This window comes from Colias philodice, chromosome 2 (assembly GCF_061535455.1).
Source record: "Colias philodice isolate Cphi_HAF_F1 chromosome 2, ilColPhil1 Martin Lab GWU primary, whole genome shotgun sequence".
NCBI classification, from domain to species: Eukaryota; Metazoa; Arthropoda; class Insecta; order Lepidoptera; family Pieridae; genus Colias; species Colias philodice.
In genome coordinates, this window is record NC_143087.1 from 11,598,874 (window position 1) to 11,617,892 (window position 19,019).

General features: G+C 31.5%; 2 protein-coding genes and 2 long non-coding RNA genes across 4 annotated transcripts in view; 2 read left to right on the forward strand and 2 right to left on the reverse strand.

Annotated features, from left to right (window-relative positions):
• LOC149490773 (uncharacterized) overlaps nt 1–19,019 on the reverse strand; it is an 819,148-nt gene that overhangs the window by 667,866 nt on the left and 132,263 nt on the right. The window lies entirely within an intron of this gene.
• LOC149490802 (androgen-dependent TFPI-regulating protein-like) lies at nt 1,660–12,630 on the forward strand. Its single transcript, XM_089709154.1, has 2 exons — nt 1,660–1,886; nt 12,056–12,630. Exons 1-2 carry the CDS (start codon nt 1,737–1,739, stop codon nt 12,581–12,583), a joined length of 678 nt encoding a protein of 225 aa, XP_089565280.1. The 5' UTR covers nt 1,660–1,736; the 3' UTR covers nt 12,584–12,630.
• LOC149490803 (uncharacterized) lies at nt 6,723–7,490 on the reverse strand. Its single transcript, XR_016317405.1, has 2 exons — nt 6,912–7,490; nt 6,723–6,785 (listed from the first exon to the last, which is right to left on the reverse strand). It is a non-coding gene; the product is annotated as an uncharacterized LOC149490803 (long non-coding RNA).
• On the forward strand, nt 16,354–19,013 carry LOC149490804 (androgen-induced gene 1 protein-like). The gene is made up of 2 exons (XM_089709159.1): nt 16,354–16,561; nt 18,237–19,013. The coding sequence occupies exons 1-2, from the start codon at nt 16,412–16,414 to the stop codon at nt 18,759–18,761; spliced, it is 675 nt and encodes a 224-aa protein (XP_089565285.1). The 5' UTR covers nt 16,354–16,411; the 3' UTR covers nt 18,762–19,013.

The window sequence follows — 19,019 nt, forward strand, 5'->3', positions numbered from 1 at the left end:
CACTCCGCTTTTTAAGCATCGTTCAATTTCAAACATTTTATTTTTACAATTAAATATTATTTATGTATTTATGAATGTACAAATAAATCATATTTGCTCGCTGTATAATAATATCTCAAAAATTTATAGAAATCAATAACAAAATGGGTTCTCAAAAACAACGTAAGAATTTTATACAAAGAAAAACATTAATATAGAACTAGTAATAAGTAGGTACATTAAATTATACAAATAAGCCAATGCCCATGTCCACAAAAAAGAAAACATTGGGACTGGGAGTGATCATGGCCCGTGACCAGCACGGCAATTGCTCCGAGAGCACGGCAATTCGTATTGCCACAGATAATATAAATATTTAAATTAATTAAATATGTTTGTATTATATTACTATATTAGACAGTAGATAATAGTATGAGATCCCACTGCAGGATTGTTAGTGATTTGTGAACGAAATATTTTCCGAAAAATCGATTAGAAATTTTTGAAGTGAAAACTTCTTTAGCGGCGTTGAGCACTTTTTCTGTAATGTGTATAAAATCTTAAACTCGCGTCAGGACACGTGACCTGATCGAAAAAGCGTTAGACGGATGGATATCAAACATGCTCAACGTTAATAATCAAGTTTTCACTTCTGCCGGCACTCCCGGAGTGCAAACCGTCTTTTTTTTTATTAAAAATGCTTGTGGCCAAATTTTCACTGGCAACCTGTGCTGGCAACCTAGTCGATATAGATTCTCCTAATTATAAAACTACATTAAATTTTGGTTTCAGCAAAAAAAAACTATAAACTAATCCTGCTGTGGGATCTTTGACTAAAATTAGGTACACTTACTTTTTAACCGACTACAAAAGCGTGGTAAAGTGACTCCTCACTTAAGAATATCAAGTGAGAATTCACAATAAATAATCAAGTTATGATTTAAAAAAATGAAATTAAAATTTCGGACAACCTATCCACTTATAAATTATTATTCTATGCCAAGAAGCTTATATCTAATACACTGGAGATTGCACTATGACCAATATAAATAAATAAATAAATGACCATTAACTTGTAACAAGAAAATATGACGTTGAATGACGTCTGTATGTTTTTTTATCCCTTTCACACCTAACTTGGCAAGTTGGTGATGATGAGATATAAGCTTCTTGTTCTATGCCATAGCCAGTATAATTATAAGTTAGTAGTAAGTCTAGTAAGTGCCATAACTGGTTTTGACATTGAACTTGCGGTCTGCTATATTTAGTCAAAACAGAAACATTTTTGAAAAAAAATTAAGAAGAAAAAAAGGTTTCCTTAGGTTTCCTTACTACGGTAAGCCATGGACAATTTTCAAGTATGATGAAGTAAGCTAAATTTTTTTTTAATTCAAATCGATAATTTAAAAAAAAACGCGCTAAGCCTTGATCAAATAAAATGTATGAACAGTCATTTGAACAGTATTTACTTTTAAAATTTTTAAATACGAACATAAGAAACAGCGGGAAGAAAGGTTATAAACGACGAAGTTATACTTAATTTTATTCAAAATATGTGATTATTTCAATAAAAATAATAATGTGCAATTTCAGGTTAATAATAGAACATACAACTCAATAAAAACAACCTACAAATGTAATGAATTAGCAATCATTGCATTTATGCATGCCATTGTCATAGTCACGACAGACGCGAGTGCGCGCGCACGTTGTTTCCCGCGCTTTTTTTATTATTTTTTTAACTTTTTTTTTCAAAAATGGCGCTTCCATTTTTACATTTAGTCGCCGCGGTTTTGAATTTCTATACACTGTGGTACGATCAAAATTACATTAATGTGAAATTTTCGGAGGGACTTGAAAATTATCCGTTTAGGAGTCGGATACTTTTTTTAACTATGTGGAATCTTGTAAGTACTACATACATATTTTTACAACATTGATGCTTTATATTATTACTATATAATATATTGTTATATGACATTTTCATTAATAGTTTTGTAAAACAACTAACTACATATTTTAAACTAGCTGTGCCCGCGACTTCGTCCGCGTGGAATAGTGACTGCATAGTAGTTACTACTTAGCACACAATTATTGAGTAAACACGTCTTGAAACACGTACTATCATATACAACTAAATTTAAGTACTTACACATTATTATAAAGTTAAGAAATAAAATAAATAATAACACAAAAGAACTGTTAGTAAAATTTATTACTAAACTGAGATATAAAACTTAGGTACAGAAGAGTTCAAAATTTCCAGGATGTGGTTATTCTCCCGCTCCCATATTCCTTCTACTTTCACAGACTTTCAACTTTTCTCTTTCACCCCTAGTAAATGGCAGAACCGATTTTGATCTAAACCATGTCTAATCATACCTATATATTATGTACATGTTATATCCTTTCGTTTGGTACTCCATTTGGATTATTTATCCCCACTATCACCCCTAAGGTGCCCTATATGTAATAAACAGATTAACCAATTTTGATAAAACATGACTAATTGTAATTCACACGTCATTTGATATGCCGCTTGATTATATTATTTGACCACATTCGATTATTCATTCCCACTTTTACCGCTATAAATCAATAAATGGATGAACCGATTTTGATTAAATATGCCTCATCATACTTCTAACGTCAGGTATATTATTTGACAACTTTTATTCCCACTTTTATACCTATATCCAATAAATGGATGAACCAATTTTGATAAAATATGTCTTATTGTACTTTACACGTCATGTCTTTCATTAGATAAGTCACTTGAGTATATTTGATAAAATTTATTTATTTATTCCCACTTTTACCCCTATATCAAATAAATGGATGAACCGATTTTGATAACATTGGACTACTTAATTGTTTCTGACAGGTCGTCTTTTTTCATTTGATATATCACTTGGGTATAACAGACAGCATTCGTTTTTCTCATTCCCACTTTTGCCCTACATATAATTATTGGATGAACCGATTTTGATTAAATATGCCTCATTATACTTCTCACGTCAGGTCATGCCCTTTCATTTGATATGCCACTTGGGTATATTCGACAACTTTTATTCCCACTTTTATACCTACATATTATATCCAATAAATGGATGAACCAATTTTGATAAAATATTATGTCTTATTGTACTTTACACGTTATGTCTTTCATTAGATACGTCACTTGAGTATATTTGATAAAATTTATTTATTTATTCCCACTTTAACCCCTATATCAAATAAATTGATGAACTGATTTTGATATAATTTGACTTGTTGTTTCTGACAGGTCGTCTTTTTTCATTTGATATATCACTTGGGTATAACAGACAACATTGGTTTTTTTCATGCCCACTTTTACCCCTCTATACAATAAATGGATGAACCGATTTTGATTAAATACCTATGCCTCATTATACTTCTCACGTCAGGTCATGCCCTTTCATTTGATATGCCACTTAGGTATATTTGACAACTTTTATTGCCACTTTTATCCAATAAATGGATGAGCCAATTTTGATAAAATATGTCTTATTGTACTTTACACGTCATGTCTTTCATTAGATACGTCACTTGAGTATATTTGATAAAATTCATTTATTTATTCCCACTTTTACCCCTATATCAAATAAATGGATGAACCGATTTTGATAAAATTTGACTAATTGTTTCTGACATGTCGTCTATTTTCATTTGATATATCACTTGGGTATAACCTACATTAACAACTAACATGCGTTTTTTTCACCCCTATATAATATAATAAACAACTAATGTAACAAAAAAACGCATCTAATTCGTATTACCCGTTAGCGAGCTACGGTGGCACAGACAGACACGCAATACACACATAGCGGTCATAACACCCCTCTTTTTGCATCGGGGGTTAAAAATATAATACCTACGACATAATTTCAAAGACCTTTTATATAGAAAATTTACCTAGAAGTAACCATAATGCTATTTGTGCAGGTTTTAGACTTATGAGCAAAAATCTAAATAAAGGTCCTTTGACCCCCCCTACTACCCCCTCAGCATAACCACCCCCCCCCCATGCTTGGGGACTTTCGATATGATCATCTGGACATGTCAAGGAATAACTTTAGCGTATAATTTACGTAATAAAGTAATTCATGTATAGAATGCCTTAGCAAATGTTCGCTGTGATTACTTAAATGGTCATAACTTTTTTATTTATGAACCGATTGACATGAAATAAACACTAAATGTTAAATGAAGCTTACCACAATATATTAGTGAAAACCGCATCTAAATCGGATAAGCCGTTTCTGAGATTAGCGTGTTCAAACATACAGACAAACAGACAAACAGACAAACCGACAAACAGACAAACAGACAAAAATTTTTTTAACAACAGTTTTGGGTTTGGGATCGATTTAGTAATAACCCCTGCTAATTTTTTTTTACATATTTTCATTGTACAGACACCACTTTTCTAGAATTTTATTATATGTATTGATGATGATGATGGTAATCTGAGGTAAAACTAAAACGTCTAAAAGTTAACCTAGCCTTTCTATACTTAATAACTATGCATAATTATAATTAATTATGGTAAGTAGTTATGTAGAAACAATTAATCTGGTAATTATCTTTCAATCATTTTAATAGGCAAAGTATTCAATACAATAGTTATCGGAACCTTGGTAACTATAAACGATTAAAAAACTTCTAATTTAGGCTTTTTGAATTTCACGTTAACAATGTAGACGTTTTTTATAAATTCACTTAGATATTTCTTCTTTCAAATAAAAAATATGTGTAGATGTGATGGCCTTTTTAGTTTTTTTGGTGCCGGTACTGTGAGGAATTATTTATTTAAATACGTAGTAGGTATAACTCGGCACCTGAAAAATGGTCCTGTCCCTTTCATTCCATTCTTTTATCACGTGAGAGTGAAAGAGACGGGTATAGGTAGCGGGTGTCAAGTTATCGCGCCCGACTAGTACCTATTCCTCTTTTGAAAAAACCGCGAAATTGGTTGATTACATACCTACATAGTTTTTCCACAGTATTACCATGTTTTTCTGTAATCTGTTTGCGAAAATTCATTTACTACAAATAAATAAAGAACCAAACAACTAATCAAACATAATATATTAAAATAATTGTAGATGTACCCAGTTATTTAGAAGATATTATAACTGTTCTATGAAAATAAAAATTAAATGAACAACCGGTAGTTAAGACGATACACAAAAAAAAATCCACTGCTTGGCGGGCGGAGTCTAATAGCTCGCTATCGCGAACGCGGGTGTGCGCGAAGTCATTCTTGCAAACTCGCCGCGCTGCCGCTGGCCGACTCGGGACAAACATGTATGGAGTCGTCATACAGTTATAATATTGTTATACATATATTTAATTGTTGATTTATTGGTTTTATTTTCTTGCTTATAAACAAATAATCTCCTTTTTAACAACTACTTAGACATTATTAATAATTATTATTATTTCGTAATGTTTACTTTATAACAAAATAATACAGGTTATAAATAATCTTTAAAATAACAAAAAATATTGTTACTCTGAAAAAATGAAATGGTACTCAATAACGCGGACTACTGAATTGATTTAGATAGAATTTGATGCTGACGTAGATATTACATCATGCCCAGAAATGAAAGGTACTATTTCTGAAAGAAGTTATAAACCCTAATTCTTCTCAGTCAAGAGTGGAAGATATCACTAATACAGTAAAACTGATGCGAAACTTTGAATGTTAATTTGTATATTTTTTTGTTAGTTGTTACTTAATCACGTCAAGACTACATTACCAATTTTGATAAAATATAGCTAATTGCCTGGATTTACACATAGGATACTTTTTATCCGAACTGAACACTTCTGTGGGATAAAACAGAATTCACGATATAACCTAATTCCACGCGGGCAAAGCCGCGGTCGGAATGATATTTTTTTAAATAAAAAAATTGTTTAAAAAAAAACACAAAATATATTGACGCATGTATTTATTTTTTGCACTCTATTATAATTGTAAATATTCATTACAAATAATCAAAATAAAATAGCCAGAACAAAGTTAGGCCCTGGTAGGGTAGGTAGGCAGGTACAGCAATGTGAGACGAACACTGGATTATTTATACCAATAATAATGTATTATAAACATTAAATTAAATTTACTTTCTAACAACAAAAATACATAATATTAGCTAATGTATGAAGTGTTATAATTAAATAATGTGAAAACGAATCAACCAATCATCCCACAACAATGAAATGTGCACACAAATATTCATCAAAATCGGTTCATGTGATTAGGAGGAGTGACTGCAGCGCCATCTTCCGGGCCCAATTGTGTTTCCAGATCACCCAGGAACTCAATTTAATATACTTACACAAAATTTTTCGAAATGAAAACACATATTACTATGTAAATATGAATATAAACCTGTTTTAGTACTAAGCAATTTCCCGCACAGGTGTAGCAAGTATAAATGAAATAAATATCAACATCAAATTCTTTATACAACATACTTATCTACCACCTACTAAGAAATGTAATTCTTGAAATTTTTTCGTATTTTTTTAAATATAATACTACTCCAATGAACTCCTGTTCCATATTACGTCCACCATAATTCCACTAAGTTCACCATGATTTTTTATTTCTTTGCACTTTGTTGCTTTTTGCTAAAAATGGAATCATGCGATAAAACCATTAGAGCGTTGATAACATACATTTTTGACTGAATAAAGGTACTTAAGAAAGGAGTGGGTTCACATTGTGAACAATCAGTGGGTTTATTTTCCTTCTGGATTCCGGATTTCTGAAAAGATTATCTATGCTATAAATGAAAAAATCTTACACATTCGTTATGTACTTAAAACAGGGGTACATATCAAACATCGTCTATAATACAATTATCATCAAATTTAAAATAAATCCAACTTACTTCATTAATTTGTTCCAATTGTAAGCATTCTTTTTCCTCCGACCTTTATGTTTCTTCTTCTTATTTTCTTTATTGTCCCCATTTGTCTCATTTTGTCTTATCGTGTTGTCACCCTTTTTTACGATTGCGCGAGCGACACAAGTTCCCCGTGTGACGGCCGTAGCGGGAATGACTCTTGCAGCGATCGGGGTAGGAAGGTACAGGGCGGCTCTCGCTATATTGGCTGGTCGCGCGCTAATTTCAAGTATTTCTTGTTTATTTCAAAACCATCGCATATTTCAAAATTCTAAATCGGTAGACGTATAGGTTGTATATTTTATAGTTAATATCCAAAAAGTCGTAACTTTACGTTTGTTATTTTGAAGATGCCAGAGATTATAAAAAAAAAACAATGAGAACTTTGTATTTTTTTTCTATCGAGAAAATATCATGGAATCATGTTTCTAAAACGGTAGACGTATTGTGTTACTATTGAACTTTCTTGTCAAGAATTTTCATCACGACAACTTTAATAATATAAAAATTACGAAGGTTTAAAAAGGGCCGTAAATGTTAGAAAAATTAATTCATCACCTTAAACCCTAAAGAGCATTAAAAGTTGCTCTTAAACCAGTCATAAAAATCCATACTAATATTATAAATGCGAAAGTAACTCTGTCTGTCTGTCTGTTACTCAATCACGCCTAAACTACTGAACCAATTTTCATGAAATTTGGTATAGAGATATTTTGATACCCGAGAAGGGACATAGGCTACTTTTTATCCCGGGAAAATGACGCAATCCCGGAAATCCCACGGGAACGGGAACTATGCGGGTTTTTCTTTAACTGCGCGGGTGAAGCCGCGGGCGGAAACCTAGTAAAATATAAATAGATACGTATAGGTAAGCTAATGAAGGTAGATTGTACATAATATTATTGTGTAATGAAGTGATAATAATTATTACTGTTTTACTTCATAAGGGGTCAAATAGATTATAATAAAGATAAAATTTACGATAATAAGCAATGATAGTGCTGCAATCCGATTAACAAAATGTCATATCATTATTTTTTTTACGCAAATGGTCTTTCTATTCTTATATACTTACATATTTCAGTTGTATTAATAACTAGCCGCTCTTCCCGGCTCCGCCCGGGTAAAAAAAAATACAGTATAGTCCGTGACATTGATAGATAACATGACTACCTAATTCTATTGGTAAAATATTTTTTTATGTCTGCTCAATAGGTCCAAAGCATAGAAATCTAAATACAAGGCTAATTAGATTTCTATGGTCCAGAGATTAGCAACATCACAGACTTTCCAAGTCTTTTAAGTGTTTATTTAACTCTTTATACCTAACTAGCTGTGCTCCGCGGTTTCACCCGCGTGGCTCCGGTCCTGTTTGTCTGCGTGATGATATATAGCCACAGTATATAGCCTATTTCTATAGCCTTCCTGGCTATCAAATAAAATAAATGGGCTATCAAACACCGAAAGATTTCTTTAAATCGGACCAGTAGTTCCTGAGATTAGCGCGTTCAAACAAACAAACAAACTCTTCAGCTTTATAATATTAGTATCTATACTGTACATTTATGAGAAGGAACGCTTAATTTTATTTAAAGACACCTAGATAATAATATCTTAAACTTGTTCGCAGCGAGAGCAGGAAGTTGATATTTATAAAACTACAACAATCACTGTATTTATCGAAAATAATAATTTTAGTTCGTTGATATATTTAAAAAAAATTAAAATTACACAAACAATATTGTAACAATAAAACAAGAACGCTTTAAAGGTGACTGAATAAATACGAATAATATAAGACTTAAAAACAATTATGTATAGGTATTATAGTAACTATTAATTAAGAAAGTTAAAATTTTAAGTTTATTAATTATGAATCATAATTAATAATTATCGTAGGAAAGAACGAGATTTTTTTTAAATATTATTTACTAATACCTGTTTATATTAAAGTTTATTGTCTAATATGAACATACATAATTTAAGGTTCTCACCATACACGTTTATAATGTTACCTTCATCTGTATGTGTGTATGTACCGTCAGTACCTATATTATACAATTTATTTCAAATGTTATCGTTACTTAAAAAGTAAATTAAAAAGTAAAAACATACAGTCGTTTGACTGTTGCTTAGCTTGTTCACTTTCACTATTGTCTCATCATAATTTGTAACACGTGCATAATATATGCATTAATATGCATTAAGTTTATGGCCAGATTTTCTTTAAAATATTCAATTTAAAATAAAAAGGTATAAATGTAAATTATCATATTTATAAAGCATTTGAATGCCATATAACCAAAAATATAAAAATTCAACATATTGTATTAAATGTTTTTACTTTTTACCCATATGTACCTAATATTTGATTAATAATTTCAAGTTTTATTAGGTTTCCTTAGATTGTTTTAAATTTGTAAAATTAAATATATAACCAATCTAGCCGTGTCTTCATCGGTGAGATGCCTTATTCTTCGAACTGCATATGCAGCTGAACTAAGCTTAGCAGCGGTGGTGGCAACATGGGGCCCCCATTGTAGCTTCTCATCTAGTGTCAAGCCAAGAAAAACAGTAGAATCCACAGGGTATAATACCTCCCCGTTTAAAATTTAAATAAACTTCTTTAGGCGTGTTGAGAGTAAAATTTCAAAATCGCGTCATGGCAATACCACAATACCGTCACGAACTTACTCCATAAGGAATAAGGGTAAGGAGATTTTTAAACTATGCGCCCGCGATACAAGAAAAAAAATACCTATGTAGTACCTATTCTATAAACTATTTTAAACCTGACTAATTATAATATGAATAATCTGATAAGCCTTAATAATTAATTATGCTCCTTTATAATTCTTATTTCGTTTCGTAGGTTTTTAACTACAAAAAGTTTAAGGAAACATATTTTATACAAAAAAACAAATTATTTACCTGAAATATGTTAATTAAAAATGACACATTATGTACTTAATTAACATAAATATTCGTAACCATTTTAGGTATCTACTTATATCTAAAGAACGTTTTGATTACAGGCTACACTATCGCGATAAAATAAGTCATTGTACTTTATCAGTTTATGTATAAAGTATGTAGTTACCCTACTTACCTACATTATAAATAATTAAAAAATAATTTGGAAAATCCAAAAGTGCACGCCTCATAATTTTTTTTAATAAATATTTATTAATTATTATTTTTGTTTATTTAATAACAATTAAACCACATCGAATCAGACCCTGAAAAATGAAAGGGTTTTATTCCTGAGCATACTCAAGCGTAAGAGAAAAAAAAAGACTCGATTAGTAAAGTATTTCGGTCGCTATCGTGTTAACAAGAAAAAGGATCCGCACATACAGACACACGGACGTCCAAGACAGAACTTTTTTAAACTGTTTTTTAACTAGTTTAAATAACAAAAATGACATCAAAAATATCATGAACGTTAAAAATAGTGTTTTTTCTTAATATGTGTGTGTATGTATTATCTTACAAGTGCAATGTATGATACATAAAGACATTTTAAGTTTGAAAAATCAGATGTTTTGCGCGAAGTGACAGTAGTACCCACCTCAACGCTTCGCTTATGAGGCGTGCAATAATTTGGAAAATCCAAAAGTGCACGCCTCATAATTTTTTTTTAATAAATATTTATTAATTATTATTTTTGTTTATTTAATAACAATTAAACCACATCGAATCAGACCCTGAAAAATGAAAGGGTTCTATTCCTGAGCATACTCAAGCGTAAGAGAAAAAAAAAGACTCGATTAGTAAAGTATTTCGGTCGCTATCGTGTTAACAAGAAAAAGGATCCGCACATACAGACACACGGACGTCCAAGACAGAACTTTTTTAAACTGTTTTTTAACTAGTTTAAATAACAAAAATGACATCAAAAATATCATGAACGTTAAAAATAGTGTTTTTTCTTAATATGTGTGTGTATGTATTATCTTACAAGTGCAATGTATGATACATAAAGACATTTTAAGTTTGAAAAATCAGATGTTTTGCGCGAAGTGACAGTAGTACCCACCTCAACGCTTCGCTTATGAGGCGTGCAATATATCAGTATCTCAAAATTTTTTAAATTTAAATAAAATAACACCATTCTCTACCAGCTATAAAAATATCTTTTTCTTCTCATCTACATAATGGCTGAAGCAATTTTGATGGTACTTTCATTGATAGAATGATTTAAAAGTAGTAAATAAAGCCTAATATAGTTACCTATAAGTTATAAGTAAATACTAGCTGATCGACAAAACCACCAAATTACTGACAACATTATATTATTTTCTCATTAAAAATAAATATCGCAAAAGTTTGTTAATTACTCACCTAAGTATTTAGTACATACCTATTTGAAATTAGTTACTTTAATTACATATATTACAATAGAATTTTAAATTAAACAAAAATAAATTAATTTTGTACGTAATAATTTTTTTTTCGTGTAGGTATTGTATGTCCTCTAATTTTCTGAGTTGATATGAAAATTAAATTTAAATTGATTTTGCATGATTTTGCTTCATATTCTTCATATGTATGGAAATATATTACCGCGCCATCTATCATTAAATATTAGAACTATTACAAATTCACAAGACAGCTGTTTCTAACTGTTGTTATAATTTTCCAATAGATGGCAGAAGACCCAATTAAATTAAAAAAAATAAAAGAACAACATCGGACAAATTGATTCTATGTCACTCAGCCGTTCAAATAACCTAAAATATAATATGGACCATAGACCATGATATTTTAACTAAAAGCTCTAAGAATGTCTTTCCAACTTTACTTGTGAATTGAAAAATCCCCCACTATGAATGCAAAAACATCTTATAGTAAACAACTGATCCCATTTTGATGAAATTTCAAATATGCTATAAAATCTTGACAAAACGAATTATTTTTCCGCAAAAACTATGTTATATCATGGACCAATTATTAGTATTGATTGGTCCATGGTTTATATCTAGGAACTACTCTCACGCTAAGCTCTCACGCGATTGCATGATAAAGCAAACAATATGTACCTACCTAATATAGTGATGACATAAATTGTCTGCAAGCATTAAAGCTAATGCTAATTATTTAAGTAATCACATTTTTTCTTGTTACAGGCACTTCAAGCCGTGTACATGGCAATAGCATTCCTAAACGATATCATCGGAACCAACGCAGCTTCACCGAAGAAACCGCCTGCAATACGAAAAATTAAGGACGCTCTATTCAGCTTAGCCTATCCCCTCGCCATCTATGTATCTATAGCTTTCTGGGGAATTTACTACGTAGACAAAGATCTCATATTCCCGGAGCATTTAGAAAAAGCCTTCCCTCCATGGGCCAATCACGTTATGCACACTTTAGTTGCAGTTTTCATAAATGTGGAAATGTTCACATCACATATTAAATACCCATCAAAATTCATCAATTTCGCTTTAACTCAAATATTTGTAATATCTTATGTTGTGTGTTTGTTTGTCGTGTATGGGCAGAGTGGACTTTGGGTATATCCCATTCTTGGTTTTTTGAACTGGCCAGCTAGATTATTCTTTATATCTGGAAGTATTGTCGTAGCTAATATCTTTAATGTAGTCGGTAGGACGTTGAATAGACAATTGTCGTCTGTTAAAGTGAAAAGTAAATAAATGGTGGTTTGTAAAATGTGTATTAAAATAATTTATTTTGTTTTAAATGTGTTTTACTTATAATATAAACACTAAAAGCCATATCTCAGTAAAGTTTCTCTAAGATACTCATAAGATAAATAAGTGACTCTACACTCTAATTACTATAAATACATTGAGCAAATCTTGCGAAAATATTTCTGCCACATATTCAGACGAAGGAGTCACTTTTTCACATAATTATAAACATGAATGCTCGAAGAATCAAAAGTTCGACGACATTGTGTCATCCATCAAACCGCACGTCTTGGACAGCGTGGTGGATTATGGCCTGTATAGGAGTCCCGTTCCCAGCAGTGGGAACGTATGTACGTACGTACATATACGTACATGGAAGACGTTCCATCATTTCTAAGAAAACAGATAGAAGTTTTCATTTCTAACAACCCTCTCTTCGCGTCGTTGACGGGGATCTCGAACCTCGGCTTGGGCTGTCGCTTGAGTGGAGGAGGCCGGAAGGCCCCTAGTCGGACGGGAAGAAACACTTAATTTCACACTAGGTGCAAGTAATATTTATTAGAAAAAAAATATTTTAGCTATAGTACCTAGGTATAATAGAATTTTTTCCCGTAGTCAATGTAAACAGGCATTTTTTCATTTTACAAGACAGATAGAATAGTATGTTTTAATCATGACGAATTGAACAATATACATTACAATTGAATTTAATCATTTAATTTAAAGTAATTAATTCTTGTTTTTCTATCAAGTGAGACTATCTTAACGACCTTAAATGAAAGTTGAAATTTAGTTTGAAAATTGACGTACTCACGTTACCACATATTTATATATTCTATTCTACAATATGAATTTTCTATTCCATTTATTCGTTTGTAGTTTAGATTTCTACACATTGTGGTACGACCAGAAATACATAACCCTTGACGGTCTGGGAGGCATGGAGTACCCCTTCAAAAATCGCATCATTTTCCTGACAATATGGACCCTTGTATGTATTTTATTTTCTATGTTACAAATTACAATATTTGTGTTTCTTGGCCTTTTTATAAAATTTTAAAGTAGCCGTTATGTTTTTTTTTATGATTTCCCGATACATTATTACTTAGTTAGGTTTGAAAAATATTTGGACTTTGAACTCGAAAATTGATCGATTTATATATTTAGTATTATAAATAATCAATTATAAAAAACCCTTATGAATTTATGAGATTGAGGTGCTAATAATACAAAATAGGTAACTAACATGAATTTTATTATTTTTTTAATTCAATTTTAGCTTATATGTAAACACACAAGTGACCCCTATATGCTAAGGGTCACTTGAAAGAATATTGGCTTCGAACCTCCAATTTTTTTCAAAATTGGGTTGCTCGTAAAATAATATAATCCGTTCCTTCACTATCAAAACTGTCCAAGCATGAAAATATTATAGCACATAGGGTCTAATATCGTTAGTCAGAGGCTACTGTATTTTTACAAAGAAAAATACAACTCATTTTGTAAAACAGTGTAGAACCGAAGATTCCTGGGTTCAATTCCCAGTAGAGACGAAGAAAAAAAAGTTCTTGGTCTGCCAGGACACAGAAGGTAGATCACCTACTTGTCCCTAAAGAAAATCGATCAGAGAAACAGATGTAGGTATGCATAATGCATCTTCCCCCTACCCTACTAGGGGACACGAGACTTTACTATGTACAAGTGATAACTGCGTTAAAAACAACCGACTTCAAACTTGCATTTGCTACTACTGGGCCTATCCGAATAAATTTTTTATGGGACCAATTCGACAAAAAAAAAACATACCGGCCGAATTGATAACCTCCTCCTTTTTTTGAAGTCGGTTAAAAACGAGGAATAATTAATCATAATCTTGATATTACAGGTTATTCAAACAATTTACATGGGAGTTGCTTGTCTCAACGACATCTTCGGCACAAACAAACCAGATCCTCTTCACCCGCCAACATTAAGAAAAATCAAAGATGCATTATTCAGCATTGCTTATATCTCAGCTGTATTCGTTACAATATACTTCTGGGGCCTTTCCTTCATTGACAAGGACCTTGTATTGCCTGAAAGAGTCCTTAAAACCTACCCCTCATGGGTAAATCATGTAATGCACACATTTGTGTCAATTTTCATAAATATTGAAATGTTTACCGCCAATATAAAGTATCCGTCAAAGAAAGTAAATTATACGATGATTATATTTCTTCTGTTCTCATATATAACGACGATTTTAACTGTTTTTATTCAAACAGGACATTGGCCGTATGTCATATTCGATTCTATGAATTGGACCGGTCGATTTTTCTTTATGATCGGAATTTTTGTAATAACTTTTGGTATTAATTCCATAGCAATAACGTTGAACATAAAATTATCTAAGAGTAAAACTAAGTTAACATAGGCATAGCGTTAGATTCTATATAGCATTCTGAGACATAGAAGTAATATTTTATTAAATTAAATTTTTCAATAACCTTGCGGATATGAACTATTTTTTCTCTTAAATTTCAATAAATTAATAAAGTTCGAATGATTAATAGCACTTTTTTTATTTAAACAGCCTTAATAAGTTTAAATTACGTACTTCGATTATATTCAGTCACATATTTACATCGACACTTATAGATAACTAGCTTTCCACCCGCAGCTTCGCCCGCGCAGTCAAAGGAAAACCCGTATAGTTCCCGTTCCCGTGGGATTTCCGGGATAAAACCTATCCTATTTCCCGGGATAAAAAGTAGCCTATGTCATTTCTCGGATATCAAAATATCTCTATACCAAATTTCATGCAAATTGGTTCTGTAGTTTAAATAAGGCGTGATTGAGTAACAGACAGACAGACAGAGTTACTTTCGCATTTATTAGTAAGGATAATCAGCATTCCGTATTTTCATGGTGAGTAGGTGTGTGCCCTGTAAAGTAACCTAAAAAAATTAAATATAATTGTACCAGAAATTTAAAATACAATTCTCCATTTGAAATACATATCTCTTAAAAATATTATCACGGTCAAGTTAATGATTAATAAAAAGAAATAGGTACGTGAGGATTTTATGCATAATAAAAACTTATTCCGTGAGAATTTGGGGTCGTCGGTCAGGAGTATAAGTACCTTCATTAAAATATATTTATGAATTAATGCTCATTTAAAAAATAATTAAATAGACGCGTTCCTACAATAAAAAGTAGATTTAGGTAAAATATACGTACTGACGAAACTTTTCTTGATCGAATTAAATAAGTTTGAAAAGTATTTATTTTATTTTACATAGACCAAAATAAATCTAATAAATAAATAGCGAAGCATAGGTTTTAGATTTATGCAAAAATTATATTTTTTGTTATTGAATTAATGGTTAAGTAATTAATTGATTTTAATTAAAAACGAAAAAACAAATTCCTAAGTTATTAATAAATAATAATTATTAATTATGTACGGAACAAAAAGTGGTTACTATAGCTATGCAATAAAATATCTAAATGATAACTAATTGCGTGTTTTACTGTAAAAAATATAATTAAACGTTAAAATTTATGTTGTACTAGCGGTCCGCACCGGCTTCGCCCGTGGTACATGTTTACGTTTTCTCTTCATAAAAACCATCCTCGTACTTCAAGGAATATAATAAAAAAAGAATTATCGAAATCGGTTCAGCCGTTCTCGAGTTATGCGCTTACCAACACATTTTGCGATTCATTTTTATATATAAGATTAGTATTAAATATTAATGGTTCATGTCACAGAGCAAGTAATGGTTCATGTTCATTATAGTCAGTGAGGGCGCGCGCACGCTTCGCGCCTTTTCGGCAGAAAAGAAAATGGCGCTCCCTATTTTACATTTATTCGCGGGAATTTTATATTTCTATGCTTTGTGGTACGATCAAAAATATGTGGAAGTTAATTACATGGATGGATTAGATGGTTATCCTTTTAAAAATCGAGTTCTTCTATTAACAATCTGGACACTGGTAAGTACAAGATATTTATTTATTATTATGTAACATTTTAAAAATCATGTTAATATTTACTCACCTACTACACCACCTACCTACATTAAAAATTAACTATAAACTATTATTTATTATTAAAAAAAAATCTGCATTTAAAAATATATCCAGCTGTTTATCCGAAGGAGTTTGTAAGCTATTTTATATTTTCACTAGCTTTCCGCCTGCGGCTTCGCCCGCGTTTTCAAAAAAAAACCCGCATAGTTCCCATTCCCGTGGGATTTCCGGGATAAAACCTAGCCTATGTCACTCAGAAATGATGTAGCTTTCCAACAGTGAAAGAATTTTTCAAATCTGCCAAGTAGTTTCGGAGCCTATTCAATTCATACAAACAAACAAACAAACAAAAAATCAAACCTTTCCTCTTTATAATATTTGTATAGATGTATAGATAATCATCTAGACCTGTACGTACGTTATTCTTATTTTTGACAAATCGCTAATCGAATATATTATTGACTAGCTTTCCGCCTGCGGCTTCGCCCGCGTTTTCAAAAAAAAACCCGCATAGTTCCCGTTCCCGTGGGATTTCCGGGATAAAACCTAGCCTATGTCACTCAGAAATGATGTAGCTTTCCAACAGTGAAAGAATTTTTCAAATCTGCCAAGTAGTTTCGGAGCCTATTCAATTCATACAAACAAACAAACAAACAAAAAACCGGCCAAGTGCGAGTCGGGCTCGCGCACAAAGGGTTCCGTAGCAGCAAATATAATAAATTACAGTTAAATCAACCTATCTCAAAAACTATAAGAGATACTTTGATCAAACCAAAAATCGTTGAAAGAGTTAATTAGCATGCATCACCTCTATTTTTTTTAGAATTTTATACCCCGTAGTTATAAAAATAGAGGGGGGGGGACATACTTTTTACGACTTTGAGAGCTGATATCTCAAAAACCGTTCACTTTAAGAAAAATGTTTTTTAGAAAACTTTATATCATTTTAAAAGACCTTTCCATTGATACCCCACACGGGTATGTACATCGAAAAAAAAAATTTCATCCCTCAGTTACATGTATGGGGGGCCCCACCCCCAATTCTTTTTTTTACTATTTAGTGTCATATTTTTGTAGCGGTTCATACAACACATATTCCCATCAAATTTCATCACTGTAGTACTTATAGTTTCCGAGTAAATCGGCTGTGACAGACGGACAGACGGACAGACGGACAGACGGACATGACGAAACTATAAGGGTTCCGTTTTTGCCATTTTGGCTACGGAACCCTAAAAATCAAACCTTTCCTCTTTATAATATTTGTATAGATTTTGGTTTTATGGTTAGGTCTACCTAAAAATATAAGCAAGACGGTTTTTGCTGGGTGATTCTTTTTCGTGCGAAATTATTATTAATTAATCAGATTAATAATAATTTCGATTCGAAGTCATCATTTAATCACTGATCACTCATATCTTAATAATTATAAAAAAAACTTGCTTAACCACTTTAATCACGGACTTGTAACGGTCTATGCACACACAAGAATTTCCGGTCATATTTAATTATGATATTATACATAATATTCCCATAAACAATTGTGAAACCTCGTATCCCCGTTAAACCATTAAAATACTACTGTCCAATAAAATATGTCTACGGTGGCAATATTTTATTCTAAACTACTTATTTTCAGATATTACAAGCACTGTACATGACCACAGCATTCCTCAATGACGTCATCGGCACCAATGAAGTTTCACCCAGAAAACCACCAGCAATAAGACAAATCAAGGACATCATATTTGGTTTAGCGTATCCCTCAGCTATTTACGTGTCAATAGCATTTTGGGGCATATACCATGTGCAGAAAGACCTAATATACCCTGAACATGTAGAAAGAGCTTATCCCTCTTGGTTAAACCATGTAATGCATACAATCACTGCTGTATTCATTAATATAGAGATGTTTACAGCCAATATAGACTATCCATCAAAGACAATCAATCTTTTTATAGGGCAAGTGTATATTATTTCGTATTTAATTTGGATATTTATTGTTTATGTCCAAACTGGCCTATGGCCATATGCAGTGCTCATTCACGTGAATTGGCCTACGAGATTAGTTATAATGTTCGGAAGTTTTATTTTAGGTAATGTCTTCAATGTATTTGGTTGGATACTAAACAGAAAGCTAGCATGTAAAATAAAAAATACGTAGATTTTGCCTAGAAAGAATTAGGGTAATTTTGTGATTAAAAAATATTTTTAAACATTTTTGCACGCCTCATATTTTAAATTTAACTACCTCAATAATTGTTCTTCCACAGAGGTGTTTTTCATAGTCACCCAGTGTCATAAAAGCAGTAAGTATCTATTATCCAATTATCCATAACTTTTACCAAAAATACCAAAATAATATTATAAAGATAAGGTAGATATAACTTTAATGTGAATAAAACAGATTTTTTTTTAGCTT

Excerpts from the sequence above, each read along its gene's own strand:
- LOC149490802 (XM_089709154.1), top strand. The coding sequence starts at position 1,737 with ATGGCGCTTCCATTTTTACATTTAGTCGCCGCGGTTTTGAATTTCTAT. Across the intron at positions 1,887-12,055 it reads TTTTAACTATGTGGAATCTT|GCACTTCAAGCCGTGTACAT; the intron begins GTAAGTACTACA and ends TTCTTGTTACAG.
- LOC149490804 (XM_089709159.1), top strand. The coding sequence starts at position 16,412 with ATGGCGCTCCCTATTTTACATTTATTCGCGGGAATTTTATATTTCTAT. Across the intron at positions 16,562-18,236 it reads TATTAACAATCTGGACACTG|ATATTACAAGCACTGTACAT; the intron begins GTAAGTACAAGA and ends ACTTATTTTCAG.